The following is a 12,712-nucleotide window of genomic DNA, read 5'->3' on the forward strand; positions in this document are numbered from 1 at the left end:
TGCAGAATTTCCCTAGTTCAAGAAAATATTGAGAAAAAAAAACAAACTTCGTGGCCTGTATTCTGCAAGCGAAGTAGCTAGACCAAGCGACCGCCGCTTGTCAGCGATGTTAGTGCCATCTTTTGCAGATAGAGGACATCGTGTCATGAGTGCAACAGGTCCCCACAGCCGTTAATTTCGATTTTCTAGACTGGAGCCACTTTTTTCTGGAAATAGCTCCTTAATTATCCTCACAAGGCTGACTAGACCCCTCTCTAAACCCACTACTTCTCAGAAAATCTGGTACTGCAGGGAATCGAACTCAGGACCTATGTAGACAGGAACTCTGATCACCAGGCCACAGAGGTGGTCCATATTGAGAGAATAATTACAGAAATAATTGCTTTTTAAAGTCTTTTCCTTTATACTTGTGTCTTATAACGGCATTTTCATGTAGTGACACAAGAATGAATGTTAATTGATTGTGGGGAAAAAATATTAAAATTCAGAATACCGATATAAAAATTTGTAGTTAGACTTAGTAGTGATGATGATGATAATGATGGTAGTGGTGGTACTGGCAGAATCGTTATTTGCGTCATCATCAGCTTTATTGGTCATAGCATTGTTGGGTTTGTAATGCCCTAGCGGCGCAGGGGGGGAATGGAGGTATCCCTCCCGCTGCTGCCGCCGCTGTAATGCCGTGGTACAGGGGGGCGTGGAGTCAGCCCGCCTCTGTCCCCACTGTAACTCCGCATGTAGGGGCCGTGGAGGTATCCTTCCTCGCCTCCACTGGTTATGCCGTAAACTGGTACTCCTGGTAACGTCGCGCCGTCGGGGGTGTGCAGGTACCCCTCCTTGCCTCCACTGGTTATGCTGTAAGGCGTTAACGCAACCATCCTAGCTTACCCTTAGCTAGGATTCTCCTATATCGGAGTTTCCTTCTGTCATACAAGCTGCCACCATCTATTTTCTGTTCTTTCAATTGTTGGTACTACTCCCTGACAAATATTCGTACCCCTTCTTGACCACTCCGCATATGGTTTACAGGTAGCGACTTAATTCTTTATTAATACATCTTAAAAGGGCGTTGCTATTAAGGCTACCAAACTCTGCCAAAGTGGCAGGAGCCTATCCCTGTCTATTCCTAACGCCTCTCCTTAGGCCTTCGGCTGCTGTTGCAACTCTCATTGTGGTAGGACCTTCTGGATGGTTCGAGGAAGGTGGTTGTGGAGGGTGAATCACAATCCCCGGTACATCCTACTCTATCTATTCTATCTATTTACACTCTGATATTTACATGATATACACTATTTACACTGTTAACAAGGACTGTCCTTCTGTCTGGACTACATGCTCTCTTTTCTTCAAGTTCTCCCCCTTCAGGGGTGGAGGCTTCGCCTCTCTCTCTCTCTCTCTCTATCGGACTTACTAACGAGGACATGCAAGTCCCCCTCGAGAATACATAATTTCCCTGTACCTGTCTTATTACAACTCACTATATGTAACCTTGACACCGACATATAAGTCACTCATTGCCTGACTAATATCCTAGGCTTCTACACTTTCCTGGTATCCTACCCTACGGGCTCACTGGGTACACTGGAGTTTGCACATTAAAATAACTCAACCACACAGTTATCACCATTACTATCAAACAACAGATTATCAATCGGCATGGCTAATATACGTGAACAGACCCACCTGAAGTACAAGATGTCGGCACACTGCCTCCGCTGGTCTGACCCATGTCGAAGAGAGCCTTCGGCTGACAACTCTCTATTCTGTTTAAAATCAGAATCCCAAGTCTCTTGAATTTCCCTCATTTATAGTTTTAATTCGCTGATTCAGCGTGGACGACAAGGGGGTAGATAGCTCCTCCCTTGTGTTCTAATTTCTTAAAGTTAGGCTTTCATTGGGTCTTATCGGGATGTGGGCAGCCCCCCCCCCCGGGCGTCTGATCGCTGCGTAAGCAATCTCTTTCGATTCTCCAGGGCCCGAGTTAGGCAAACTTCTGGCGCTGTGAGGACACAGCCTTGCTGGGCAAGCAGATTCCTGACCTACTTGCCATTACTGATGTTTACAAGTTGCGGCAATAACTGTGCAACACTGTTCGCTAGGCGCGAACATTTTTGGGCCGTGGCTTCTTCTACTATCTCGAATTTTGGGGCATAACAGGGTTTATCATTGTTGTCAAGAGCAGCATTGTTTCATTGGTTGTGGTGCCATTGTTCTTTTTTGCCACTGTTATTTTGTCATGGTGACACCATCATCATTTTACAGCATTGTCATTTCATTGGCAGTGGTATAGTTTTTGTTAGCTTTTATGGCATCATCAGCAGTGTCATTGTTGTTGATGGCAGTGGTGGTGGTGGTGATGATGATGATGATGATGATAGCAGCACTGAGAACAACAAAAATGATGCAGCAGCAGTGGTGGCAGCAGTGGCAGGAGGTGTAAAAGGAGGAAATGTAGGAGTAGTAATTTTTAATACAAATCTTAATTTCCAGGATGGCAGATCTTGTTAGATACAATAGTGTATTTGACCTGTACAAAGTTGATTATCCTGATCTGGTAACAGCTGGACATGATGTACAGGTTCCTAAAAAGATTATATACAGTGAATACCAATCATTTATGGATGTAAGAAATTGTAAAGGAAAAGTAATCTCTGCTGCAGCATGGCATCCAATGTGGACGGGTAAGTCACCATAGTGATATTTAGCAGCTAGTAATTTGACTCCCATCATGGACATAATTTGTGCATATTTTTTCATCTCCTGTTTGTGATGTGCATAACTGTTCATGTTGTAGTCCCTCCACACAGGCATGGTCTGTTTGCTTGAATCATTTCCAACAGGGAAGTTCTATTGGTTGATCTTTAACCTGGTTACTCTATATTCTAAAGTTGGCTGACTATATTTCAGAAGTCTTTTGAATTGTATCTGAGAGAAGTGATCTTCATACAGGCCACAGAAAACAAAATAGTCAAGGACGTATTGGACAGTATAGTCATCCTGTATTGTAAAAGATATTTAGATGGTATCTTTATTATTTATATTAATATATTGGATGATTTCAACAAACTACACCTAGCTCTGAACTTTAATTTAAGGCTATGTTAAAATGTAACAAACAGTTTTCTTGATCTCGACATCAAAATTAATTAATGAAGGAGCATTTGAAATCTGCAGAGAGCCTACCAGTATCAGTTTATCTATAAACATTTAATTCACAAGGTCAGTCTTGGAGGTGAAACTTCTTGTTGTGTTCATATACTAATTGTAAGCTACCTTGTCATGTATTATAGTTGTTTCTTCTACAACATGTTTCAAACTTATAAGTTCATCATCAGGTTGATTATATACATGGTTGCTGTTCTGTATTATTTTTGTTTTGTTATTCTGAAGCGTTGTTAGATCTTGGTTAAAATTAAGTCTAATTTATTAATGAATTTCATTAAAATTAATTACAGCATTTTTACTTTTTCATTTGATGGCACTCAAGTCTTGAAATTGAAGTGTGGGTTCTGAAAGTTTCTACTTTTTCAGTTGGTATACTGTGTTATTAGCACTCTTTAGTTTCTTGAATTGTAGTGTGGATTCTGTACAGAGTCTTGTTATTGCAGTGAGCAGTTGTGTTATATGTGATTTTTTTTTTCAGAATTATATAGCGTTTTGTGAATGTATAATATTAATACCAAGTACTATGTTTGTTATTTAATGTAAGTATGTGGTTCATATATGCATTATCACAAGTTTGTGCCTGCATGACTAGTGACACCAAATTGTCATGTATTTTCAGTCGTAACCACTGCTGAAGAATCCAATACAACCTGAGCCACCAACTTCTGACATCAGTATGTCACATGTAAGGTGGTACGAATGATGGGTTCTAGTTCAGATGATTAGATTTTTAACACTTCAGTTACAGCCTCTCATAATTACAATTTCTTCATTAAAATCTGTCACAAACAGAACAATGTCAAGGTCAAGGCCAAGATTGGCTCATGCTACATATTTCAGCTATTAAAGCTATTGCCAGGCAAATACATGATTAACATATTCACACCACTGAACTGCAGTACTGGTGCATAAAAGTACAATGAACTACGAGTAGTCTATATAAAAACGAAAGTTATAGGGTAGAACAAGGTTAAGACTCTTCGGACAATGTTTTATATCATCAAGTCAGTTGTTGGTTATTGCAATTTTTATATTCCCGCGGTCGTAATTGTATATTCTAGATTTTGTGTACATGTAATAAACTGCTTTGGAGGCCTGTGGTATGGATGTAGTATAGTATTGACATTAATTGTTTAGCCAGTGCCTCATCTTACAATGTATTTGTCCGTTCTGTAGGGAATATAAACTGCAACTCATGCACGTACTGTTGTGTGACATCACATCACATGCACTGCATAACAACGGTCCATCTGTGGGCATAGAAACACTGTTCCTATACTGTTGGCCACGTGTATGTCTAGGGCATTGTCTAGCAATGGGTCTACACACCACAGTATATATAAAAGAGCAAAAGAAATGGAAATGAACATTATAAAATGCATACTAGAGAATAATGAATACAACACAAACCTAATCAGGAACCCCCCCCCCACAAAACAAACACACACACTGACCCCTAGCATGACAAAACAAAATGGGTTACCTTTACATATAGCAACAAAGAAGTAAGAAGAATTATCAAACTTTTTAAAAACATGCAAGTAAAAATAACCTTTCGCACACAAAACACAATACAAAATATATTAAAGCCCCATACACAAACAGATAAATATAACAGTAGTGGCATTTACCAAATGAAATGCCTAGACATACCACTAATATACATTAGGCAGACAAGAAGAACATTTAATATTGGATATAAAAAACACATTCATGCCAGAAGACACTACAACAGCAATTCCACATTGTTCCAGATATTCAAACCACATACCAATCACAGGACATACATATGGAGCCATAACAGACACTATGGATATTATAAGAACTGGAAGGAAAGGCAGATATTTAAACTTCTTGGAAAAATATAATATTTATCAAATAAATAAAGATAATTTATATATGAATGACACATATATCACCACATACAACCCCATATTTGAGACATTAAATGAATTTTAGAGCAGATAGCAGCACACACATCCCCAGTAAAGATATAAAAGTGGAAGCAATCACACTGAACTCTCAAGACTGACTGACTGACTGACCGACTGACTGTCAGTCACAATGTGACTTTGACTTTGACTTTGAACTCTCATAATAGTTAAGTTACACACACACTCAACTAATCCAACCATGTGGTAATACACAAACCAAGGGAGCATGTAGGAATTAAAACAATTTAACACACAAACACAAGAGCATAACAAATATTACATAATAATACATTCTTGCATATTGTAGATAATAACAATGATAACAACATTACAATGACATCCATAAGAACTATACTAAACAGTATGCGTAAATAAAATTAAACAACTACCAAATATTTAAAAATTAACAATAATGAAAGTCAATAATACAACACACATTACCCATTACACATTACAGAAAACACTAACACAGGAGGAAACAGCGCAAGAAAACAGAAAAATAAGTGATGCGCTCAAACAAACATCTTTTAACTATGGATGACAAAAAATGGAACAACATTCATATATTTTAATTTGGAACTAATTCGTTTTAAATACAGTGGAAAATATAGTGCAACAGTTCCAGCAAGATAAACAGTAGCCTGATGATGGCCAGGTATGGGCAAAAATGGGAGGAGTAAATGAAAAATAAAGTTCATTTGAGACGGAAGTATTTATGTATATAAGAGAGATATAAAGAAGAAAGCAGTCTTCTGGGATTTGGCACCGTGTATATGTGGTGTTAACCCACATATACACGGTGCCAAATCCCAGAAGACTGCTTTCTTCATAGTCACCGCCGTGAAAGCCTCAAATCTTACAAGTGAGATATAGTTGAACTTACATGTGGCTTTTGTGGATGGTGGAAGGTTACTGGGAATGCTGTGTTTGTTGGTATATTGGTTCTTTATGTATCGTTTTGTTTCTGGTATTTGCTGCTGTCTGGTGCAGAGTTGGCTTAGTGTTTCGAATACCTGATAATAGTTATCTGTGTTAAGTGTCATTCATGTGTAGATTGCTTTTACTTATTAAATGAATATGATATTTCTCTGGTGTATTTGAAAGGTTCCTTTGTTCCCCTGTTTTTATGATGTCCTTATTTTCTGTTATGGTTCCATGTAATGCCTGTATGAGTACGTGTATGTGGTTTGAGTATCCTGAATTACCATTCTCACATTATATGGCTAAACGATGTTCTTTATATCTGACATTGAAAATGAATCCTGTTTATTCATTGTATCCCAGTGGGCAATCCAAACATTTCTTTGCTATATGCCACTTCATATTTGTCTATTTGTGTTGCTGGTTTTAGTATGTTCTGTATTGTGTTATGTGTGTGGAATGCTATTTTTAAGTTGGTGTCTTTGAATTCAATGTTTAAGCAGTGCAACAGGATACTGAAATATAATATTTTCTATAGATGGTTGGAACACAAATTGACAGCTTATCACGTGAAATGAGCAATCTCTCCATAAGCAATAATGAAAATGCTAAAAAATTTAAGATTATTCTTACTATAGGTAGAAGCAGAGGTTATGATACTAACATGATTCTAAATTTAAATAGAGAAGCCACTAATAAATTGACAATGCATGAAGAAAATTGTGCACAAAGTAATATGAAAACTCAAGGGGAATGGGTGGAATTTGTATTTAATAGAAACTGTACCAGTACTCTCACAGAATTCTTCATGTATTCAAATATCAGAATAACCTTAAGAACCAACATTGCAGTAAAACATATACTCGAAACAAGAACAGAACTGGCAACATATAACAGTGCAGCTATTTATAAACTAGCAAGCATGGAATGCAACAAATCCTGTATAAGCCATGCTGGCAGAATATTCATGACTGGATTCAAGGAACATATTCAGAGCTTCACATATAATAAGGATGTCTCTAAACTTTCTGTATATGCGTTAAATAACAGACATTCCCATGGCACAATAGAACATACAATTAAAATATTGGCCATACAGATGAAGGATAATATGTGAATACTGAAGAGAGTATTCATATTTATCTACATAAAATACAAAGTAAACTTTTGATGAGAAAAATACTTAAAACATTAACCTCTAATTGGATGCATCTGGATGGACCTAATGACTGCAGACACAAGCTTAATGCTGGAAAATCAACACCACTGTACTATGCACAGTTGAGTGTTAAACATGACAAAAACATGACCAGACTCATATTTAGCACTCTGTAAATGAGACAGGTGAGAGCAACTTCCCCCTTTAACTATTCCATATTTTACTTCATGAGATGTTCTTATATCCAAACTTGTTCTTTATCATGGAAATACAGCATGTCAATTTTGACATTTACATGTTCATTAGGAGGGAAGATGGTAGGTAACAGATGGAAGAACAAGAAAGCAGTGCTTCCAATAACCTGAACATAATGAGAGAAGAGACCAAAAGTTTATTATAGACTATGTATAATATATATATATACAGGGTGTCCCAGGAGGAATGGACCAAACTTCGGGAGGGTGTTCCTTATGTTAAAGTATGCCGATATAACCCAAAACACCTATGTCCAAAGTTGAACGGTTACGGAGATAATGGCCCAAGAAAAGTGTGGTCTTCTGTTGGGTCCACGCACTGTAATTCGCTGTACCTATCAGCTCAGCGGCCTTATCTCTGTTTGGCCTTGAGTTCCGTGATTCACCCTAGCCGTACATATGTAGTTGGCTAATACCAGAACGCGCAGTAAGCACGTTACGTCATCGCCCGCCAGTCATGTGTCATGTATACTGTTTGGAAACCCTAAGAACAATTATGACATGGCGAGCGAGGATTTTGTACTTCAATTTTATGGCGTCACGTCACTCACAAGTTAGTTTGATGTTACGTACATTATTAACATTACAGAATCCACATATTCCTGCCAGTTTTAATATGTATTTGGTAATCAACAAGTGTGTAACACCGGTCAAAGTTTCACACTTCTCTGGCCATTATCTCCGTAACCGTTCAACTTTGGACATAGGTGTTTTTGGGTTATATCGGCATACTTTAACATAAGGAACACCCTCCCGAAGTTTGGTCCATTCCTCCTGGGACACCCTGTATATATAAGAATTTTAGATTATTTTATTACATACAGGCTGCATATAATAGTAGGTACATATAAGTGTGTTAATGCCGGTCACGGTAGCCGAGCTGTCTAAGGCATGCACTGTCTTCGCTCGCTTGGAAGCTGAGATCGTGGGTTTGAGTCCCACTCAGGGCATGGATGTTTGTGTGCGTTTTTCTGTGTTTGTCTACAGGTAGAGGCCTTGCAACAAGCTGATCACTCGCCCAAGGAGTCCTAGGCCCCCCCCCCCAAAAAGTGTGCTAATATTTCTCTACTACAATATCACAGTGTGTGATATTGCATGTTATCATGCTTGATTTTTAGCAATTGTAAAAACAATTTTAGGATGAGTGTTCAACAATAGGAAAACCTTGAGTTCTTATGTTAATTAGTAGCAAAGAAGATGTGCACCCTGATGAGGACCCTGTAAGGGCCGAAACATGTTGGTTGTTGTTATGTTGTAATTGGGTCATATTATTAATTAAGCTAGAATTGGTACTTGTAGCTTATGTTCCACTCAGAATTAAACTGAGACAACCTGGTGGTCTTGGAGCGAGGTGCAGATGTATAGTTCAAATAATAAACAAACCACACTGATTACAAATCCATAAATCACAAATATCAACATTGAACTAAAAGAACAGAAGTATAATGAAAATGTTTTCTGTGATATTAAGTTACCTCTCAATTAATTATTTTCCTATATTTATATATTCTTAATGCTGCTGGAGGCTAGTAGTGTCATTATGGTAAATTTGAAGGTTATTTTATTTGAACAGTTTAGATAACTACCTGTTTAGTAATATCATTATTTTGTGTACAGTTTATTTTGACTGTTAAACATGTCTGTAAGACACCACAGGTATATTTGGATGATTTCTGGCAGGTGTCGTGGCATGTGCATACATTGATCATATGCAAAATGATGGCATTGAGAATGATGTAATTCTGCAGGATGTTTTTTCAACTAATCTTGTACTGATTTGGAGCTTTATGGATGCCCTTAATCCTAAAGTAAGTATAGCAGATCGTAAAGGAACCCAGATTTTTTGGTATATATTTTAATACCCAAAGAGGAAATTACGAGGGTCATACTGAAAGTCATTAGCAACAACTTTTTTGTAAAGTAACGTGCTCTATTATTGACAAACCAAATACACCACCTCAATTTGTAGACCTTTCTTTATTTTTCCGCATAATCGCCACTTCTTTGTACACATTTCTCCCAGCATTCTGGGAGTTTGAAAATTCCCCTTCTGTAAAATTCTGTTCCAGCCATCCGAAGACACTGACGCACTGCTTTCTGAATTGCCTCCCTTGTCTCAAAACGTTGTCCACGCAGCTGATCCTTCACAAATCCGAAAAGATGGTAGTCGTGGGGTGGCAGATCACGGCTATAGGAGGAGTGTGGAAGAACTTCCCACCCCATCTTTGCAATTGCTTCCAATGTGAGGCGAGCAGCATGGGGGCGAGCGTTGTCATGCAGGATGTTTTTGATGATGTTTTGTCCCAGACATTTATTATGCAATGCACAGTGGAGCTTGTGCAGCTTCTGGACATAATGAGCAGCATTGATGGTTTGCCCAGGTTCTAGGAATTCGGCCAGAGTAAACCCCTCTGCATCCCAAAAGACTGTGCCCTTCACCTTCGCAGCTGATGGCACTGTCTTTGCCTTCATTTTTTGATGGAGAATGCAGATGGTGCCATTTCGTTTCAGGCTCGAAATAGTGAAACCAGCTTCCATCACCTATTACAATACAGAGCAAAAGATCATCGCCTTCGTATCGATGTCTCTGCAGCAGTTCTGAGGTGATGGCTTTTCGCTGACCTTTGTGGTCTTCGGTCAATAACTGCAGGACCCAACGAGCACAAACTTTCCTATAGCCCAAGCTTTCAATCATCTCCTGTACTGCACTGTGCCCTATTCCAAGTTTTCAGGCTATTGTGCCCACAGTCACATGCCTGTCATCTTGAATGATCTCATCCACTCTTTCCTTGTTGCGTTCAGTTGGGGCTGTTCGAGGATGACTGTTCCAAGGCTCATCTTCGATGCTGGTGTTCCCATCTTCAAACACTGCTCGCCCCAATGCACACACTTCCATAAGCACCCTGAAGTCTCTGGTGAATTTCTGCAGCAGGGATTTCCTCTTTCATGAGAAATTCGATGACAGCACGCTGGCAAAATGACATCGTTGTCAGCCATTTTGTTAGGAGTGATGCTGGTCACGTGGTGCAAGCTATTGACATCACAAGACACTCAAGGTTAACACAACAGCTGGTTCCACCCACCACCATACTTTCTTTCATCTCCTGTTCTCAGGTTGCATGCAAAAAAAAGTTGCTCATGACTATAGGTACAACCTACGTAATATTTCAAAAGAAGGTTATCGATTTGCTTGCAGGTATTTAGTTTTTACTATACCCTTCTTAATTTTATCTGCTGTAACAGAATATCTCAGACATGAGGTTCTGCCAGTGTAGCTCATGGATGAATTAGTCATCTGGCTGATTATTAATACAAGTCTGTCTGTATCATTGCAGAAATGACTTGATTGTTGGTTATGTAGGCCTGTAGGTGTAACAGATATGAAGTACTTTCCTTTACATTTGTTCTTTTAATTTTGCATGAAGTATTGAATTTAGTAAGCATGTTGTAAGTTCTACATTTAATTAGTGGAGTGCCTGCTTTTGTGTGTGTTCCTCTATACAGTGGAACCCCCATTTAATATAACTTCATATGAGATCTCAGTTTAGTGTTCAAATCCATTGCTTCCCAAAGAAATCTTAATGGGGGGTGTCACTGTGTATCGTGTATATTTCAATATAGATTATCCCCCTTGTCAAAGCTTAAATTGATGGCGAAGCAGTACCCACCCTATGCTGAATCAGCTTTCCATAACACTTAATTTCACTAAACATGTTGATCTGCCTAATTCTTTGTGCATGTGTTGCACATGTCAAAGATAAAATTGTCCTAATATTTTGGTGGACTGATTCTATGATATATCAAAATTATTTCGGATTACCAGATTCTGGATTGTGGCTCCATGAAGATTGGCACCTACTTACCACATTATATCTGAATATTTCCTGCTGTGTGAATTATAAATCTCATGAAGTTATTTATATTCATGGATCCATATAGTTGTCTATGAATAATAACAATCCTTAAGTTAATTGCTGGTTCTGGATAAGCATGATCATTCTTTTTTCTTTTGAAATAGTTACTACTGAGAAGTCCACGAAAAGTTCATGCACTGCAGTTCTCTCCATATAATGAGAACCTGATGGCTGGTGGTTGTAGCAGTGGTCAGGTTCTGGTATGGGACCTGTGTGATAAACTGAAGGTTGAGGAAGACATTTCACTGTCAGATGACAAGTTAAAATATCGTCATGCACTGGTGAGTGTAAGAAGCCAGACTAAGTTTTGATCCCTCACTCTCATAACATTCTCCTGGAATATGCCTAATCATGAGCCAGCACCATATTAATATAAACATTGCCTTCATAATTTTGATACCATCATATTTCTGTGGTGCTAACATTTTCACTCTCAGCACCTCTGCAGCTGACTTACTGCCCAGCCTGTCATTTCTAGCATTACACTAGCAATTGGCTGCATTTTGTAGCAAAGCAATGAATAGCAATGATGTAGGATATCCAACACATATGTGCACCATCTAGTGACAGAAGACCAAACTGCTTAATCAAAATGCTTTCAGAAAGAAAAATGTTGACGTTGTGAGATCATAGCTGTAAATGACCAAACTCCTTTAAGTTATTTGGACGTGGACCAAATTCATTTATGGGAGTAAAAGTGCTGAGCAATCTTGAGCATTGCTAGATCACTAAAGCGTAATTATCTATAATGGATTTAGAGTAGTGTTTTCTTGTACTTTTTGTTTTTCAATTAGTCAAGTATATAACAGGCTCTTTTCCATAGACACGTTTTCCCAATTCCATCACAGTATATGGTGGCCATCCACACAACAACCCCCTTAACAATGAAAATAAAACTAGAGAAAATTAATTTAATGAGACTGTGAGTATTGATTTTATTGTGGTTATGCCATACCACTGTATATTTCACTGTTGATAGGTCATACCACTGCATGTATCAGCCTTAAGATCATCACCAGGTGGATTCAAAGTAAATATTTTTTCTCTGGATTTCAATGTATTAGTACAGGGTTTCTGGATGAAAGCTATCCAAAAGAAAACAATTATATCGCAGAAAGCATTTATTATATACATTTATGAGTTATACCGTTACAAAGGAAAAGCATCAGAGTCTATCCTGAGCATATAAATTTCTCAATAAATTTCAATGTGAGTTCCCTTGATGTTATGACATATCCAGATGATATTCGACCTTGTTTCATGTTGCTTGAAGCATGTTTGATGTTACTGTAGCCACAGTGCCCCATACACGGGCTTTAAGGTGATGAAGCAGCATGAATTGATTTGCTCAGACTTTGCTGGAAT

At 38.3% G+C, this 12,712-nt stretch overlaps 1 protein-coding gene across 5 annotated transcripts in view; it reads left to right on the forward strand.

Moving 5' to 3' along the window:
- Nucleotides 1–12,712, forward strand: part of LOC111872633 (WD repeat-containing protein 63) — a 65,161-nt gene that overhangs the window by 31,381 nt on the left and 21,068 nt on the right. For all 5 annotated transcript variants that reach the window (XM_023866716.2, XM_023866715.2, XM_033754773.1 and 2 more), the window contains exons 7-9: nucleotides 2,491–2,681; nucleotides 9,114–9,241; nucleotides 11,452–11,628. In XM_023866716.2, coding sequence (XP_023722484.1) covers nucleotides 2,491–2,681; nucleotides 9,114–9,241; nucleotides 11,452–11,628 — 496 coding nt within the window. The remainder of the gene's footprint in view (nucleotides 1–2,490; nucleotides 2,682–9,113; nucleotides 9,242–11,451; nucleotides 11,629–12,712) is intronic.

The sequence above is a fragment of the Cryptotermes secundus genome, unplaced genomic scaffold (genome assembly GCF_002891405.2).
Source record: "Cryptotermes secundus unplaced genomic scaffold, Csec_1.0 scaffold3532, whole genome shotgun sequence".
NCBI lineage: Eukaryota > Metazoa > Arthropoda > Insecta > Blattodea > Kalotermitidae > Cryptotermes > Cryptotermes secundus.